We start from the raw sequence: 16,222 nt of genomic DNA, 5'->3' as shown, positions 1-16,222 counted from the left end.
GAACACACTATGGAAACCAGTCTGACCTCAAATTAACAGAGATCTGCCTACATCACTGAATCCTGCTCCATATTTCTAGATCTGAAAATGAAAAGTCTTTAGAGTCTTCGCCCAGCTGATGGTGCATACCTTTAATCCCAGCACGCAGGAGACTGATGCTGGAGAGCTACAGGGAGTTTGCGCTCAGCCTGGACTTTATAGCGAGACTATCTCAAACACACATACAGAGAATTTAAAAGTACCAACCTGGGTTTGGTGGTACAAGCCTATAGTTCCAGCACCCAGGAAGCTGAGACAGGAGGATCACCAGTTAGAGACCAGCCTCTACTACACAAGGTGGCCCCGTCTCAAACAAAATAAATCTCCTGCCTCACCATCTGACCTAAAGATGGTGATCACCCTGGAATATATAAGGCCCCCCCATGTCCTGCAAGTGGAAATCACTGATCCAACGAGGAAAAGAACTGCCCACTGCTGAAGATGGAAGAAGAAACAGTTAAGTCAAGGGCCTCGGGTGACCTCTGCACCTCCCAGGGGGAGCCTGCCCCCTACTAACACCTTTGTTCTAGTGAGATCTATTTCAGAGTTTTGATGCTGAAAAATTAGTAAATAAATGTTTCGAGCCACCTAGTTTACAGACATAGTTAATAGGACACCATGCACGGACAAATCATGAGTGACTGTCCGGAGGGTCACAGTTCTCCGGGCAGCAGGGAGCTGTTCTTTGCCCTCCAGTTTAATGATGAACTGCCAGGTCGTGTGGGTGTAGGCCTGACCTAGGGGCATGCATGGCCTGAGGCAACCATGTATTGTCTAACTTCTCAGAAGCTACTCACGTCCTCTCACATTCCCCAAGGAAAGTCCCTTATTGTTCATCCAAGTCCAGGTTCAGGAATTCAAAGACCAGGGAGGTGGCGAGCAGTGCGTGGGGTCAGGCAACTAGGCAGGCTGGAGCGAAGTGGCTAATTGAAGTGTCTGGGCTCAGCTGCCCTGTGGTTCCCGTGGCTCGTCAGCCAGACACAGGGCTGTTCTTTTGATCAGTGGAAACTGGAAGAATTCTTCCTCAAAGCCTTTAATCCCAGCACTCGGGAGGCAGAGGCAGGCGGATCTCTGGGAGTCCGAGACCAGCCTGGTCTACAGAGCTAGTTCCGGGACAGGGTCCAAAGCCACAGAGAAACCCTGTCTCGAAAAACCAAAAAAAAAAAAAAAAAAAAAAAAAAAAAATTCTTCCTCAGAAATTCTAGTTATAGACATAACTTACATTAAAAACCTGGCACGTTAGTTGAGGGTCACATGCAAGAGGATGAAAAGGCAGCTGTGGTTTTCTGTACCTTCCACAGAGACTTCTTTCTCCTGGTCACTGCAAGGAGGAACTTAAGGCAATTTCTGAGAATTACGAAGCCGGACCCCAGGACCCCAGCCGTGGATTAGTACCGTCTGACCTGGCTCCATAAAGCAGGGACAGAAAGTGAACAGCTTCTTCTCATACTGGGTGGTCTGGCGTTGGACAGGGGATCTTCTTGGGGTTCCTGACTCACTTGGGGTGCCCCAGAGCCCTTCTCTTGGCTGGAGGAGATGCCTGGAGTGCCGCATTAGGAGCAGACTCACCTTGGGACCTATGAATGATCAGCTGAAACTTCCAGTCAAAACTGCACCCACAGTCCCGGCAGGAATGGCGCCGCTGGCCTGCATGACTCTTTTTATTTATTTATTTGTTTAATTATTTATTTATTTATCATGTACACAATATTCTGTCTGTGTGTATGCCTGCAGGCCAGCAGAGGGCACCAGACCTCATTACAGATGGTTGTGAGCCACCATGTGGTTGCTGGGAATTGAACTCAGGACCTTTGGAAGAGCAGGCAATGCTCTTAACCTCTGAGCCATCTCTCCAGCCCGGCCTGCATGACTCTTGCGGTGGATGACCATCTGTGACTTCCAGCTGAAGCTGCGCCCGCACTCCACGCATGCATAGCCCCGAAGGCCAGTGGAGTGCCCAATGGCTGGCTCCCGGTGCACCTGTGGTGGCCTTTCCAGGCCTGACCCACCCAGGTGTGTGCGATGGTGGATGACGAAAACAGACTTCCAATCGAAGCTGAGGCCACACTGCTCACAAGTATACAGCTTCCGAGGTGCAGGCCTAGCAGGGGCTTCCAGCAGTGGTGAGGGAGATAAGGCTGAAGGGTCCTTGCAAGGGCTCTGGGTCTCATCACTTGGAGAGGATGTGCAGGCTTGAACAAGCCCTGGACCTGCAATGGCTCCTACTTCTGGGAGATGGCTCCTGAGGGACTCCGGTCCTGCGGCATGAGCTGGCCTCAGCTCAGACTGAATTTGCACATCTGGCTCTAACAGCGGCAGGCTTGCTGGGGTGGGGAAAACGTTCATTTGGGGGCTTGGTCACACGGGGACTTGCACAGAAGAATGGGGGTGGGTACCTCCTGGGAGGAGAGATGCAACCAGATGCTGGGTCACTGCACCCTGGAGCCCCAGTGGGGGCCTAGCGCATGCAGGGGAGCACGCGGAGGATGGGGCAGGGAAGACAGGGCAAAGAGCCATTGAACCTCACCCTGGGACACCACTGTGCCGTACTTCTCCAGCATCACACCCCAGCACAGCTCTTTTTGTGATGAGTCCAACAGGCCCCACTCCTTCTGCAAGGATGTAACCAGTCACTGCCTCTCCCTCCCAGCCTCACATTCTATCCATCACTCAGTAGGTGACAGGCTACCTAATCTCCAACTGCAGCAGGCTAAGGACCAAGTCAGACTGGGTCAGCTTTCATCTCTCAGTGGCCTGTCTCAGTGATGTCCAGACATTGTGGGTGGGTTTTCAACAGGTCACTAAACTGTGTGCAGGATGTGCTGGAAGGAGAGTGAGAGGCCAGGCGACTGCCCAGGATTCAGTCACTTTCTGTCAAGACTGGTTAACAAAACCGAAACTTCCTTGGGGTGAGAAATTTCTTCTTTTGGCCTTTATTGGGGTGTGTACGTGTGAGACTGGGTCTGAGTAGCCCAGGTTGGCCTCAAACTCACTCTGTAGCTGAGGATGACTTTAAACTTCTGACTTTCCTGTCTCTACCTCCTGAGCTCTGGGATTATGGGTGAGCAGTACCATCCCCAGTTTATGCAGTGCTGGGAATACAGCCTAGGACTTTGTGCATGCAAGGCAGCCACTCTACCAGCTGAGCTACATTACCAAAAACCTTTATTTGTTTTGTTTTATTTTATTTTATTTTATTTTATTTTATTTAGAAAGAGGGTCAAGGAGCCAGGCATGGCGGGGAACACCTTTGATCCCTGTGCTCAGAGGCAGAGGCAGGCATATTTCTGTGAGTTTGAGGCCAGTCTGGTCTACATGGCTAGTTCTAGGACAGTCTGAGCTGTGTAGAGAGATGCTGTCTCAAAATAAATGTAACAAAACAAAAGCAAAAAGGTTAGGGCAGGAAAACACCAAGGTTAAGATAATGAGGAATTTCAGGACCCTGAAGACCTGAGGAGGCAACCATGATAGAGAAGGCTCGGGAGTTTTGTGCCAGCTGGTTTAGGCAAGGTCTGAAGAGGGTGAGTTTAGTGGCAGGACGAGGGCTTACCTATAACAGCCTTCCCAAGCAAAGAATTCCTTGCCTAAAAGATCTACCTTCTTCCCTGCCCTAAGATCTGCCATATAGGTCTTTGGTATGTTGGAAAAAATAACCCCAAAGCAAATCTGGAGGAAAAGGAAGTGGATGCCACAGACAGGTACATCTCTAGGTGATGCTGGCTGGAAGTGAGGACACCAGAGAGGGATCCTAGAGGGGTTTCTTAATCTTGAAGCACAACTTAACTAGACATCCTATTGAGGAAGGGTGCTCCCACCCAAGTGGAGAGGCTCAGAAACAGAAAGCACCTGGAGAGGCCAAGATCCCTACTCCCACTCCACATTAACTATGCACACTCAGGTGGCAGGGGCTTTGCACTAAGGTTCCAGGTCACTGAACTTTGAGAAGAACAGTAGAAGGAACTTGAGGCATGCTCAGGGAGAATGTCTTGATCTGCTCTCAGGAATACAGGAGTCCTGCAGTGGCAGTCTCCTTTCCACCTGCATACACAACAGCTGGCCCATGGCCCCTGGGTATTGCAAGCCTCTCCAGTAACTGGCTTCTCTGGAGGCAAGGAAGCCCTGTCCACCAGTTCTGGCCACTCTGGACCAGGCATGAACCTCAGGCCTAAATCTTTTCCAATGAGAGACTACCAGTTTAGTCTTCAGCTCTCAAGACCTGCTAGGAGGGAAGGTATTTACTACTCAGAAGTAGTAAAACAAAACAAGACACAAGAGTCACTGGCAGAGGAGCCTACAAAACCACAGGGCAGAACACAACCATAATACACTTCCCCTCCCACAGCCATGGCCTGATTTTCCTGCTGGAGGCTGCTTACCTGGATCCTTCCTGGATGGAAGGCTGTGGAGGCTGGTTCCTGGTGTCCAAGATGTCCCTCAGGCTTCTGGGCTGGAAAGAGAGGGCTTGGGGATACTGAGAAAGACAGGCAGATGGGAAAGAGTGTCAAGCTGCATTGGCCTTGGCCTGCCTCTGTCACGTGACATAGTGGGAGGTCAGCCTTGTCGTCTTGCTCCATAGGAATCCAGCTATATAGTTTCTCCAGGGTCCCCATCGCAGCTAGGGACATCCAGACTTATTTCAGGAGTCTCAACCCTGACACAACCTCTCTTAGGCTATCCCGCCCCGCAACACACACACCCAGGGATTTGAAATTTTGATGCTGCATCCTCTCACCCATCTCCTGTCCATCAGCATTGGCTTCCTCCTTCACACCGCAATTGATCTGGGTAGCTCTGTCTAACCCCGCATCCTGTGCCGCCCCTGCAGGGCCTGCCTCAGAGGACTCCGTTGCTACTGAGAGGTGGTGGCTCTCTGAAGACTCCTTTGTCTTCTGGACTGTAAGAAGCACCTTTGGCTTCAGGATGTGGGCTGTGATCTGAAGAGAAGCATGTCACAGGGGCTCTACCTCCAATCTATCCCGCTAAGAAGCTGACGTTATTACACTCACCCAGCTCAGCAGCTGCCCAGGATCATGCTGCAGCTCCTCAACCAGGGCTGCAGCCTCCTCAGGGCTTCTTGGCTGCTGCCCTCGCACCCAGGCCTGGATCTCAGAGGGCAACACACCAAGGAACTGCTCCAAAACCAGCAGCTCTATCATCTGCTCTTTAGAGCATGACTCAGGGTGCAGCCATTGGTGACAGAACTCTCGAAGCCGGGACAGCGCCTCTCGGGGCCCCTCTACCTCCTCATAGCAGAAACCCCGGAATCGGAGTCGTGCAGCCTCAGGCTCCTCAGTGGTGGTGTTGGAGTCCCTGAGGGATCCGTGTGAGGGACCCAGAGGAGAAGACATTCTTGTTTTGAAGGGTCTTTGGGAGCTGACAAGAGGGACCTACAGAAGAGGAGGAATGAGAGTGTCATCTAAGGCCAAAGACACACACCAGACCCTTCCAGGAAGCCAGAACAGAGAACCCTGAGGCCAGGAGTGCTTCAAGGAAGGTCATGGGAGGTGCGAGCTTATAGCAGTTGATACCTGGGGGATGCCTTGATGTAAATGCCTGGGTGGAAGGTGTCTATTCTAGGACACTGCAAATGGCCGGCTCAAACATTTGGGTACAACAGAGGACTACTGGAACACGAGGGTGGCTCCCCCAGCAGACAAACCATCAGGAGGACACAGATAGGACCGTCATCCAGGGTAACCTGAGGCTTCACGCAGAAGGCAGAAGAGTTGGCTCTGAGGTCCAAATACATCACCTGGGACTGAGCTGAAAGCCTGGGTGCACTCTCGGGGGCCTATATAGGCATGGTGACACTGCTCGCTGATCATAGCCTAACTGTGGATGCCTCACGTTGCCTGTGAAATTCCCAAGCAAAAGACAAACCAAACAGCCCTGTATTGTGTGGAGTCACAAACTGGAACCTGCGTCCCAGTCCTTAAGAGGTTCTGGATTGAAACAGGCTCTCCTGGGGCACCTGTCCTGTCCAGGAGAACTTTAGAGTTGGGGATGTCGGAAAGGGAGGGTCCCGGTGTTTTGTGTTCGAAGGCTGGGGGGCGCTCCTGGAGCTCGGGATGCCATGAGAAGCTGCGCCCTCCCGGCCAGGAGTGCACACACCTCTAACGCGTCCGGGCGCACCAAGAAGCTCGGGGCACTTCCGGGAAGTGACACCGCACGTCCCACCGCCACTCACAGAACGCCCCTCCTTGCTCGTTACCCTACCGGTTTGGCCAATCCTGCGCCTGCCCCACAGGCACGGCCCCCTCCGCTCGGACTACGTCTCCCGTGAGCCTCAGCAAACACGACAGCGCGTTTCCAAGGCCTCTCACCCGCGAGACTCGTTTCAGTCCTTGAGCCCGCGGTGCCGCCGCAGAGTTCCTGGGGTACCCTATTTTGATTTGGCAACCGTTCTGCCTTTGCACCCCAACCGAAGGACTCACCCACTGCGGACCGGACTGCGGGATAACCTCCTTGCGCATGTGCACATCGGACCTGGTTTCTATTGGCTGGTGAGGTGTCCCGACCAATTAGAGCTGGCGCTCAGCTCCAGAAGGTATCGTTGCTCCGTGTGTCGCCTAGGTAACAGTCAGTGCACAGCCCTTGCTGTTCCCAAAGCAACACTGTAAGCGTCGCCCTAGGGCGTAGAAGGCCTAGGTGGCTGTTCCACACGATCCCGGTGGGAGACAGGGGAGACAGTGTTGGACCCAGTATGGCCTCTGTTACACCCCCTTAAGCTCCCGGGATATTGTGGGGGCAATAGGCCCATGGGGTGGGCAAGCGTTCAGAGGAGGTAAATCATGTGATTACCCTCTCACTAACAGTCTTAGATAACGGTACTCCAAATGAGGATGGAGGTTTCTATCTGAGATAATGGGACACACTCAACCTTTAATTTGGAGGCTGCAGTTAGACAAATTGACCTATATTAATTTTTGGGAAAAAAGCTTTTTAAAAATAAGTTAATGAAAAAAAAATAAGTTAATGGCTTAACTTTTTAAATTATTTTAAACATTTAAAAAAAATGTTTGTTTTGGGGGAACAGGGTCTCAAAACCAGACCAAAGAAAACAACTATCTACGGCTGGCCTGGAGATCACTCAGATATCCTCCAGCTTCTTCCTCCTGTCTGCTGAGATTAAGGGCATGGGCTACCACACGCAGCAGTTAACGGCTTTTAAATCGAATTGTATGTGGAGTTAGTTTTGTTTCCATATACTATGATATAATCATTCAGTCCTGAACTGGATGTGTTTAGTTTCTGCTGATTCCTGGGAACCCCCTCCTTGGCTGCCAGCTGCTGGCGTACAACATCTGAAACTCCCAAGCAGTTGTGTGGGGAGTTTGTCAACTCGGCTTACCAGCTGGATTGCCTTGAGAGATGAGGTCTCTGCTGTAAGATAGCTGAGAGACCAACCTGGGGAATTTAGATCCTGCCTCAAAAAATATTTGTTATGGGCTGGAGAGATGGCCCGCCGGTTAAGAGCATTGACTGCTCTTCCCAAGGACCCGGGTTCAATTCCCAGCACCCACATGGCAGCTCACAACTGTCTGAAAATCCAGTTCCAGAGGATCTGACACCTTCACACCAATGCCCATAAAATAAAGTTAAATAAATAATAAAAAATTTGTTATGATTACACTGGTCAACCCAATATAACCATAATATGTAATGGAGTTGGGACTAGCTCAGTGGTTGTTTCAGGAGGAACAGGTATACCACAAGATTCAACCAGGTCTACCTTGCAGCACAGTGAAGGCTTGGGAGCCACCTAACCAGGAAGGTGAGCCCTAGAACAAAGGTGTTTCCAGGGGAGAGCTTCCTGGGAAACCCCTTAAAACTCAGCCTTTCCCCACTGGCTGGTTGTGAGAATTAGATCCAGAGAATCTGTAAGAGACCTCACCTATGGTCACCTACTGGCCTTGCCCTTAGAGTAATGAAATAAAATTATACGGCACAAAAAAATTATACAGCATAATGTTTCTGAGCCCTCCTGGCATTACACAGCTCCATCTAAGAGGAGCTGAGTATACCCACTGGGTATCACAGGAGGCCTAGCTCAGAGAACTTGCCCCTACAGGACCTTGGGCATTTGGGTTCTGCACAGCACCCCTCCCTGCATGGGCTATTGAGGTTTAGTGGACAGATTTCATTGACAAATGGGTGGGACAGGTGTGTCTTTTTTTTTTTTTTTTTCAAGACAGGGTTTCTCCATAGCTTTTAGTTCCTGTCCTGGAACTAGTTCTTGTAGACCAGGCTGGCCTCGAACTCACAGAGATCCGCCTGCCTCTGCCTCCTGATTGCTGGGATTAAAGGCGTGCGCCACTACCGTCCGGCTCAGGGGTGTCTTAAGTACAGTGGACAATTGCAGGTTGTTCTCCACTTAAACTATCTGCATTGTTTTAAGGTTAAAAACAACTATTACTGTCCATACAGATGTTAAAAATGTCAGGATAGTCAGGTGGTGGTGGCACATGCCCTTGGGAGGCAGAGGCAGTGGATTTCTGTGAGTTCAAACAAAACAAAACAAAAAAAGAAACAAAAAAGTCAAGGTATCTCAATTTTTGTTTTTCGAGACAGGATTTTTCTGTAGCCTTGATTGTCCTGGAACTCATTCTGTAGACCTTGCATCTGCCTCTGCCTCCAGACTGCTGGTATTAAAGGCATGCACCACCAACACCTGGCTAAGTTTTTTCTTCTTAAGATAGGGCCTCAGCCGGGCGGTGGTGACGCACACCTTTAATTCCAGCACTCGGGAAGCAGAGGCAGTCAAATCTCTGTCTACAAGAGTTAGTTTCAGGACAGGCTCCAAAGCTATAGAGAAAGGACTTAAAACTATCCTTGAACTGCAGAGGTGGAGATTCTAAGCATGCATCATCAAACCTAGTTCTTTGTTTTGTTTTGAGACAGGGTTTCTCTGCATAGTAGCTCCGCTGTCCTGAACTCACTCTGTAGACCGGGCTGGCCTGTAACTCTTCCTCCTGTATGCTGGGATTAAAAGTAAGCGCCACCATGCCTCCATTTCCCTGGTGGTGTGGCCTAAAGTCCAAATGGGGCCTGGTCTAACGAAGGCCATAAGAAGCAAACTGAATCTCACCCACTCATAGGAAATGTCAAGTCCTCCCAGCTCAGCTTTTTACCTTCCAACCAAGGTGGGGACAATAGGGGCAGGTGTGTGTGTGTCTAAATGATGGCCAAGCCCAGCAGAAATTAGCAGTGCCATCGTATTTCCTCTAAAGTTACCGCACTTCAGGTGTAAAGGCTCATGTAGCATGGGCTTTGGTAATGACCAATGGCAGGCTGGGGTGAGAACGGGAATGGATGCTGATGAGCAATCGGCATCCTTGTTCCAGCTTACAGTGCTGAGACCCTACCTGTCTCCGTTTCCTACTGGTGGGTTATGCCAGCCCTTCAAGCCTGGCAGACTGCAGGGAAGCAGTTGTGAGACTCAGTCCTGGTTCTGTACTGTGCTCCAGGCCACACTACTTCTTCTGTGTCCCTCAGTTTTCTCCCTTGAAGCAGTCACAAAGCTGCTTACTGTGCAGCACCTAACTCATGCCTTGCAGTGAGCCTACCTGGACTTTATTTGGATTCTGTTAGAGCGCCATCCATCCATTTATTTGTCTACTTATTGTTTATGTGGAGTCTCACCATGTAGCTCTGCTTGGGGCCGGAACTCATTATGTAGACCAAGCTGACCACAGAGATATGCCTACCTCTGCCTCCCAAGCACCGGGTTTAAAGGCTTGTGTTGCTACATCCAGTTGCTATTTTTTTTTAAATGTATACAGTGTTCTGCCTGCACTGCATGCCAGAAGAGGGCACCGAAATACATTATAGATGGTTGTGAGCCCTTATGTGGTTACTGGGAATTGAACTCAGGACCTCGGGAAGAGCAGTCAGTATTTTTTAATACTGCCCTCCATTGACCCAAATCTTCCCTCTTCGTTTTCACAGAGAAAGCCGAGCTTCAGAAACAAACCATTTATTTGCCTGAGGCTTGCAGCAAGGAAACTGTATGCACTGCACAGATGGGGGTGCATCTCCAGCTGCTAGCTTGAGCAGGCAGATTCCTCAGCCCTCTACCTACCACCTGCTCTTTTCCTCTTTCCTCTTTTTCTTTCTTTTCTTTTTTCTTGAGACAGGGTTTCTCTATAGCTTTGGAGCCTGTCCTGGAACTAGCTCTTGTAGACCAGGCTGGCCTCGAACTCACAGAGATCCACCTGCCTCTGGCTCCCAAGTGCTGGAATTAAAGGTGTTCACCACCACCACCTGGTTTTCATAGCCACAGTTAGGAAATACAGAAGTGGCATCAACATGAAGATAATGTTTGTGGGTTACCCACCTATTCTGGGGGCAGTCTTTGTCTGCTCCACCAGTCCCAGGGGACACATGCATACTCCGGATGCCTCTCCAGAATGGCTTCTTTCAGGGTGTAGGTGTGAACTGTGGCTTAACAACAGGTCTTGTCATGTGTAAATGGTACCAACTGGCAAGTCTTCCCCATACCTGTCTCACATAACAGGGCTTCTCAGTGGGTTTGCTGAGGACACAGGCTCTTCAACAGTGAGTGACAGGTATTCAGAGAAGGCAGGGAAGTGCACAATTGTGACCTCAGGCCTCAGCTAGCTTTGGGACTGCTGCCAGAGTCCAGGGTGGTCTTGGGAGGTGTACCATCTAAGGATGCCACTAGAGACCTGACTTGGGAGTGCATGCCGCCCCTGGGCCTCCGAAGGGCCTTCTCTCCAGTTTGGATCCTCTGGTGATGGAAGAGGGCTGGGCGCTCACGGAAGGCGCGGCCACACTGCGTGCACACAAAGGGCTTCTCACCCGTGTGGATGCGCCGGTGGCTGAGCAGTACTGCGCCTTTGGCAAAGGCCTTGCCGCAGTCCCCGCAGCGGAAGGGCCTTTCGCCAGTGTGCAGCAGCTGATGCTGTGTGAGGTTGGAGCTATGGCTGAAGGCACGGCCACACTGTGGGCATGAGAAAGGCTTCTCTCCGGTGTGCACACGCTGGTGCTTGAAGAGTGAGGAGCCCTGGCTAAAGGCTGCGCCGCAGAGGGAGCAAGCATAGGGCTTCTCCCCGGTGTGTGTGCGCTCATGCTGGATGAGATGCGAATTGCGGCAGAAGCGGCGGCCACACTGAGCACAGGCATAAGGCCGCCCTCCCATGTGGATCTTGCGGTGCTGGCTGAGGTTGGAGCCGTGGCTGAAGGCCTTGCCACACTCACTGCAATGGAAGGACTTCTCGTCCGTGTGGATGCGCTGATGGCGCACCAATGAGGAGCTGTGTCGGAAGGCCTTGCTACATACCATGCATGCATAGGGCGTTTCCCCGCTATGGATGCGCTGGTGCTGAGTCAGATGTGATGTCTGGCTGAAGGCCTTGCCGCACTGGGTGCACTCATAAGGCCGCTCTCCCGTGTGCGTGCGCAGGTGCTTGAGGAGGTCTGAACTCTTCACGAACACTTTGTTGCATGCCCTGCATTCAAAAGGTTTGTCCCCAGAGAGAAGTCCTGGGCCAGCCTGGAAGGCCTCCCCCAGCTTGTCCCATAGTGGGGGCTCTGGAACACTGGAGTCTCTCTGAGATTCGAGCCAAGCCCCACTCATTCCACGTTCCTCCTCAGCCCCATGGAGATCTGGGATACTTGGGAAGACTCTCCCTGGGGTTAGCTGCAACTCTGGCTTTTGCTGCACAACTCCTTGTGGCTGCTTCTCTGGGGTTAGGAGGTCAGACAAGCCCTTCACTCTGGATGAACCCTCTTCAGGAATCCCCACTGGGGAAGTCAATCGCAGGCTAACAGTTGCCTCGTTGCTGCTGGAACCTAGCAGTAGCTGCTCCCAATAGATCACAGATACCCCTGTGGGTTTTCTCTGCGGAGATGGGGAGGCACTCTGGTGTCCCTCCAGGATCTTTGCATCAGTGCAGGAACCAGCAGGGGGAAGGACACTAGTGGGTATTCCATCAGGACTGTCACAAGTGGCCCCTAGAAGTGCTGCATTTCCAGACGCGTGTCTATCCCTTGCATTGCGATTGGATCCTGAAGACAGAGGAAAGATAGTTACCTGTGTCATCTGGCCAGGAAGTGACCAGGGCAGAGTGCCTGGGCAGTCAGGGGGACCCTATGAAGTAAGTGTAAAAGGGCAGAGAGAAAAGCAGAGGTGTAGGCTGGTCCTGGCAGAAGTTGGTAGGGAAGAGCTGACATCTCTTGGCCTTCCTGACAGCAATGGCCCTCCATGGTTGTCAGGAGTCCACAGTTTTGAATCCAAACTCCTTCAGTCAATAGCCTTTAAGATACCAGCCCACTTTGACCGTGGTCTCATGTACTATAAATGCAGATGAAAAGCCTCTGCAGGTCTCCTAGCTGCTGGATTCAGTTCCAGCTCCCAGTACACGCAGAGGACTGCAGATTCCTACTCTTTCTGTGAGTTTATCCTCAGACTGTGAAACTCTGTTGTAGGCAACACGGGTCCATCAGAGTTCAAACCTATTCTTGCTACTGAAGGACAAATAATTGAACGCTCAGCCAAAGGTGTGGCTACCGGATGTCTCGCTACTCAAAGACCAGACAACAGGATGTTTGATTTAGGACATGGTTATGAGGTGTTTTGAGATTTAAGGAGGTAATTACGCTTGTTTTTTCCTTGTATCATTGGGAGGGAAGTCTTTTGCCCTCCCCTTTTGTTTGGGATTTAGAAGGGCTATGAATAATAAACTTGAGCCTCACTGGAAGCACTCCTGACTCTATCTTCTGTCTTTTGCCTATTTCTTCCCTCAATCCTCACTCCCCTTTTCAGGAATATGCAAACAGGTTGGGCCGGACCTGACACATGGTCAAGACTTTGCACTGGTTGGGGGGGGGACGGCATTTTCTCCCAAGCACACACTCCTAGCTGCTTTCTCCTTGTTGCTCATCTCTTGAGGATATACACCACTCATCAATACTGTTTGCTGACCGCTTTTCCCTGGCACTGTCCCCACACCACACTGCAGTGTCCTGGCCGATGCTGTGTCCCATGCCATGAACATCCCAAGCAGAAGTGTTCAAACAACAGCTGGGCAGAAGGAATGGCCCTACAGATGTGACAGTCAGTCTGGAAAGTCAACCCCCACAGCACAGGTGAGGGAGGGCCTCAGGAGGAGTCATTTCCTGCATGGATGCAGCACCTGTGCCCTTTAAGTTTCTCCTTTAAGGGCAGGAAAGGCCACAGGGTGAGAAAAGGATTCAGCAAGAGAAGGGAGCTAGGTTGGAGACAGGAAAGGAAGGTGTCTGTGATACCAGGAAGGGGAGAAAGGAGAATCCCATGTTGGCCCCAAGTTCACCTTTGGTGGAGCCCAACTCACCAAGGCTGGGTCTCCTGTGGGTGCTCCTGTGAGTGCCTGGGCCTGTATTTGTCCTATTGGGAACCCAGGGTTCCTCGCCACGCTGGAGCTGGATGATCACACGAGGCCGAGAGACAGAGAGTCCTATGAAGGGAGAAGGAGCATGTGAGGCCAGCCCCAGCTCAGGACAGTCCAGCCCCATCGAAGAGCAGGATGAAGGAGGGCATGGATATCAACCATGTAATCTATGTACCCAAAAGGCCACCACACAGGAGGATCACAGGGCCAGCTCAAGAGTTCCCATAAGGAACCACTGGGTCAGCAGCTCCAAATGAAGGGGTTAGAACTCAGGCAGAGAGAAGAATGTAGCCAGCGAGCACCTCAGGGATACAGGAGATGGCGGTGTTTATCAGACTGCATGTATTCAGGGCCCCAGCTTTCCTCACATGGCCTATAGATAGCGGACCCTACTCATAGACAGCTAAGGAGCAGAGGGGACAGTTGCAATGGCCCCCAAACCTGGCTGCCATACCTGGTCCCAGTTTTGCTTCCAATGGAGGATTCAGGACTTTACCTATGGAGTCTACAAGTGCGAAGTTTTCCAGCATTACATGGCGGTACAGGGCCCTCTGGGCTGCATCCAGGTACATCCACTCCTCCTGGGAGAAGTACACAGCCACATCCTCAAAGGCCATCAGGCCCTACAACAGCAAAAATAAGATCATGTCTATGCTATGGCTGTGTGAGGCAGGAACCAGCTCCTTGTCCTAATGGCTGTCTCTCCTTGATGCTTCTCAGACACTTATAGTCCTTCCCTGTAGTACTATACTAGCTCAAGAGGCAGAGGCAGGCATAGCTCTGTGAGTTCAAGGCCAACCTGGTCTACAGAGTGATTTCCACACAATAGCTGAGTGATGGTGGTGACAAACACCTTTAATCCCAGCACTTGGGAGGCAGAGGCAGGCGGATCTCTGAGTTTGAGGCCAGCCTCGTCTACAGAGCTGGTCTTTTCCACATCTACGGTAGTTCTATCCTCCCAGGTGCTTAAGCTGACCATTGGGAGAGTTCTTTACTCAAAACTGGTTCACATTCAAACCTCGCAAATCAGCTTGTCTAACCATAATTCAGCCACTTTAACCACTACTATTACTAATCTGGTCCAGGGCCCACCATCATTCCCATGGACTTTGGGGGATGATAGCCTTTGTTCTACATAGTGGTGCCTCCTCCATGTCTGTTCTACCCTCAGAAAAAGATAGAATGCTTTTAATATCCTAACTAAGGGGCTGGGTGTAATGATGCATGCCTTTAATCCCAACATTCAGGAGGTAGAGGCAAGTGGATCTCTGTGAGTTAGAGGCTGGCCTCATCTACAAAAGCTAGTTTCAGGACAGGCTTCAAAGCGACAGAGAAACCCAGTCTTGAAAAACCAAAAAGAAAAAAAAAAGTGTTTGCTGTTTTCCCAGAGGACATGAATTCAGCTCCCAGAATCCACATTCTTCACAAATGCCTGTTCCATGCTCCAGAAGAACTGACACTCACGTGCATACCCACACACAAGTGCACATAATTAGAAATAAAAAATCTTTTTAAAAATTCTTTTTTTTTTCTTTTTAAAAATTCTAACTGGGAAACTGTCCAGTCTATGTTTAAAGCACTCCATGTCTTCCAATGCCTTTGGGACAAAGTCCCAACTCCTCTGCCTGGTATTTCAACACATGACCTCCCTTCCCTGTTCATTCCACATCTAAATTGCTAAGTTCCAGTCTGGGAATGTAGCTCAGTTTGTAGCATTTGCATGATATGCACAAAGCCTTGAATTCCATCCCCAGGAACATATAAACGGTGCATGCCTGCAAATCCAGAACTTGGGAAGTGGAGGCAGGAGGGCCAGAAGTTCAAGACCATTCTTGGCAACATATCTAACTTGAGGTCAGCCTCAAAAGAAGAGACACTGCCTTCAAATTATAAACGTCTCCCTTTTGCTTTTGACGTGTAGGTTCTTCTTTTTAACTTTCTTCCTGTCCTTAACCCTCTTGGCTATAATAAGCGAGGCTTCCACACCGGTCAGCCTCACCGACCTGGGCTACAATGTTGAGAAAAAAAAACTGCTTCCTTCCCCACAGCACTGCAAGAGGGTAAGCCAGGACGCCTGGTGGGTCCATGCAAGGGTCCCTAAACTCACCAGCGCTGCATCTGTTGGTGGCCAGGTCGCCGCCGTCGGAATCTGTAATGGGGGCGGGGCACGGCGGGCAGAAGACCTGGGCATAGCCCGTCCCCGCCCACGGCCTCGCGCAGCCCGCCGGGGCCTCAGTTTCCCGGTTTAGACAAGGACGTTATACGTCCAGAGGACTGCTGAAGGGTTACAGCTAAAATGGAGAATACGTGGCTCTGGGGACGGCCCTAAAGGTCTCAACCGTCACCTACAAATCAGTGGGGGAAACTGAGGCTCGGAGGAGGAGCCGCCGGCTTGCAGAGCCGACGAGTGCTGAGCCACGGCCCGAAGCGGGCAGCTGCGAGTACCGTCCTCACTTGCCCTAGTCTTAGTTCCCAAGAACCTCTTGTCGAGGGTAGAGTCCGCCCGGTTCCTCCCGCACCAATCGCGACCACCCCTGTGGCCCGAAGCCGGTCTGCAAACAGACAACCCAGACCGCCGGAAGCCCCGCCTCCCCGGCTCGCGTTGGCCAGTGCACACTACCGCTGCTCGGGTAAACGTAGTTCCTGCAGGCTTTCCTGAATGACAGGCGGTGCCTTCCCGGTAACCATGGCCACGGCCAAGCCTCTTTTCCCCTGGCGGAGTGCTTGAAAGAAATTGACGACCATCGTCAGATTTCGATGGGACCTGAGCACCAAAAGGGTCTGTCCCCTGG

At 51.2% G+C, this 16,222-nt stretch overlaps 2 protein-coding genes across 5 annotated transcripts; both read right to left on the bottom strand.

The window, feature by feature from the left end:
- Positions 1–1,525: 1,525 nt before the first annotated feature.
- On the bottom strand, positions 1,526–9,872 carry Znf446 (zinc finger protein 446). Its single transcript, XM_050130945.1, is given in 7 exon segments — positions 1,526–2,363; positions 2,567–2,651; positions 4,416–4,510; positions 4,772–4,973; positions 5,046–5,426; positions 6,256–6,446; positions 6,449–9,872. Coding segments are annotated over 7 exon segments (1,584 nt in total). The 5' UTR covers positions 6,513–9,872; the 3' UTR covers positions 1,526–1,797.
- Positions 9,873–10,145: 273 nt separating this feature from the next.
- On the bottom strand, positions 10,146–16,216 carry Znf324 (zinc finger protein 324). 4 transcript variants are annotated; one of them, XM_050130940.1, is made up of 5 exons: positions 16,051–16,216; positions 15,538–15,721; positions 13,885–14,053; positions 13,374–13,496; positions 10,146–12,069 (listed from the first exon to the last, which is right to left on the bottom strand). In XM_050130940.1, the coding sequence occupies exons 2-5, from the start codon at positions 15,619–15,621 to the stop codon at positions 10,652–10,654; spliced, it is 1,794 nt and encodes a 597-aa protein (XP_049986897.1). In that variant the 5' UTR covers positions 15,622–15,721; positions 16,051–16,216; the 3' UTR covers positions 10,146–10,651. The 4 variants fall into 4 exon arrangements, with proteins under 4 accessions (XP_049986897.1, XP_049986896.1, XP_049986898.1 ...); XM_050130939.1 differs by having other exon boundaries at positions 15,538–16,216; XM_050130941.1 differs by having other exon boundaries at positions 13,927–14,053; positions 15,538–16,216.
- Between the last annotated feature and the right edge of the window lie 6 nt (positions 16,217–16,222).

This window comes from Alexandromys fortis, unplaced genomic scaffold (assembly GCF_014885135.2).
Source record: "Alexandromys fortis isolate MF-2015 unplaced genomic scaffold, M_Fortis_MF-2015_v1.1 scaffold_339, whole genome shotgun sequence".
Taxonomy (NCBI): domain Eukaryota; kingdom Metazoa; phylum Chordata; class Mammalia; order Rodentia; family Cricetidae; genus Alexandromys; species Alexandromys fortis.
The sequence above is the reverse complement of the archived record's forward strand: the minus strand, read 5'-3'. Positions and strand labels throughout refer to the sequence as shown.

Excerpts from the sequence above, each read along its gene's own strand:
- Znf324 (XM_050130939.1), bottom strand. The coding sequence starts at position 15,621 with ATGCCCAGGTCTTCTGCCCGCCGTGCCCCGCCCCCATTACAGATTCCG. Across the intron at positions 13,497-13,884 it reads GGAAGCAAAACTGGGACCAG|GACTCTCTGTCTCTCGGCCT; the intron begins GTATGGCAGCCA and ends CTCCCTTCATAG. Across the intron at positions 12,070-13,373 it reads CCACAGGAGACCCAGCCTTG|GATCCAATCGCAATGCAAGG; the intron begins GTGAGTTGGGCT and ends CTCTGTCTTCAG.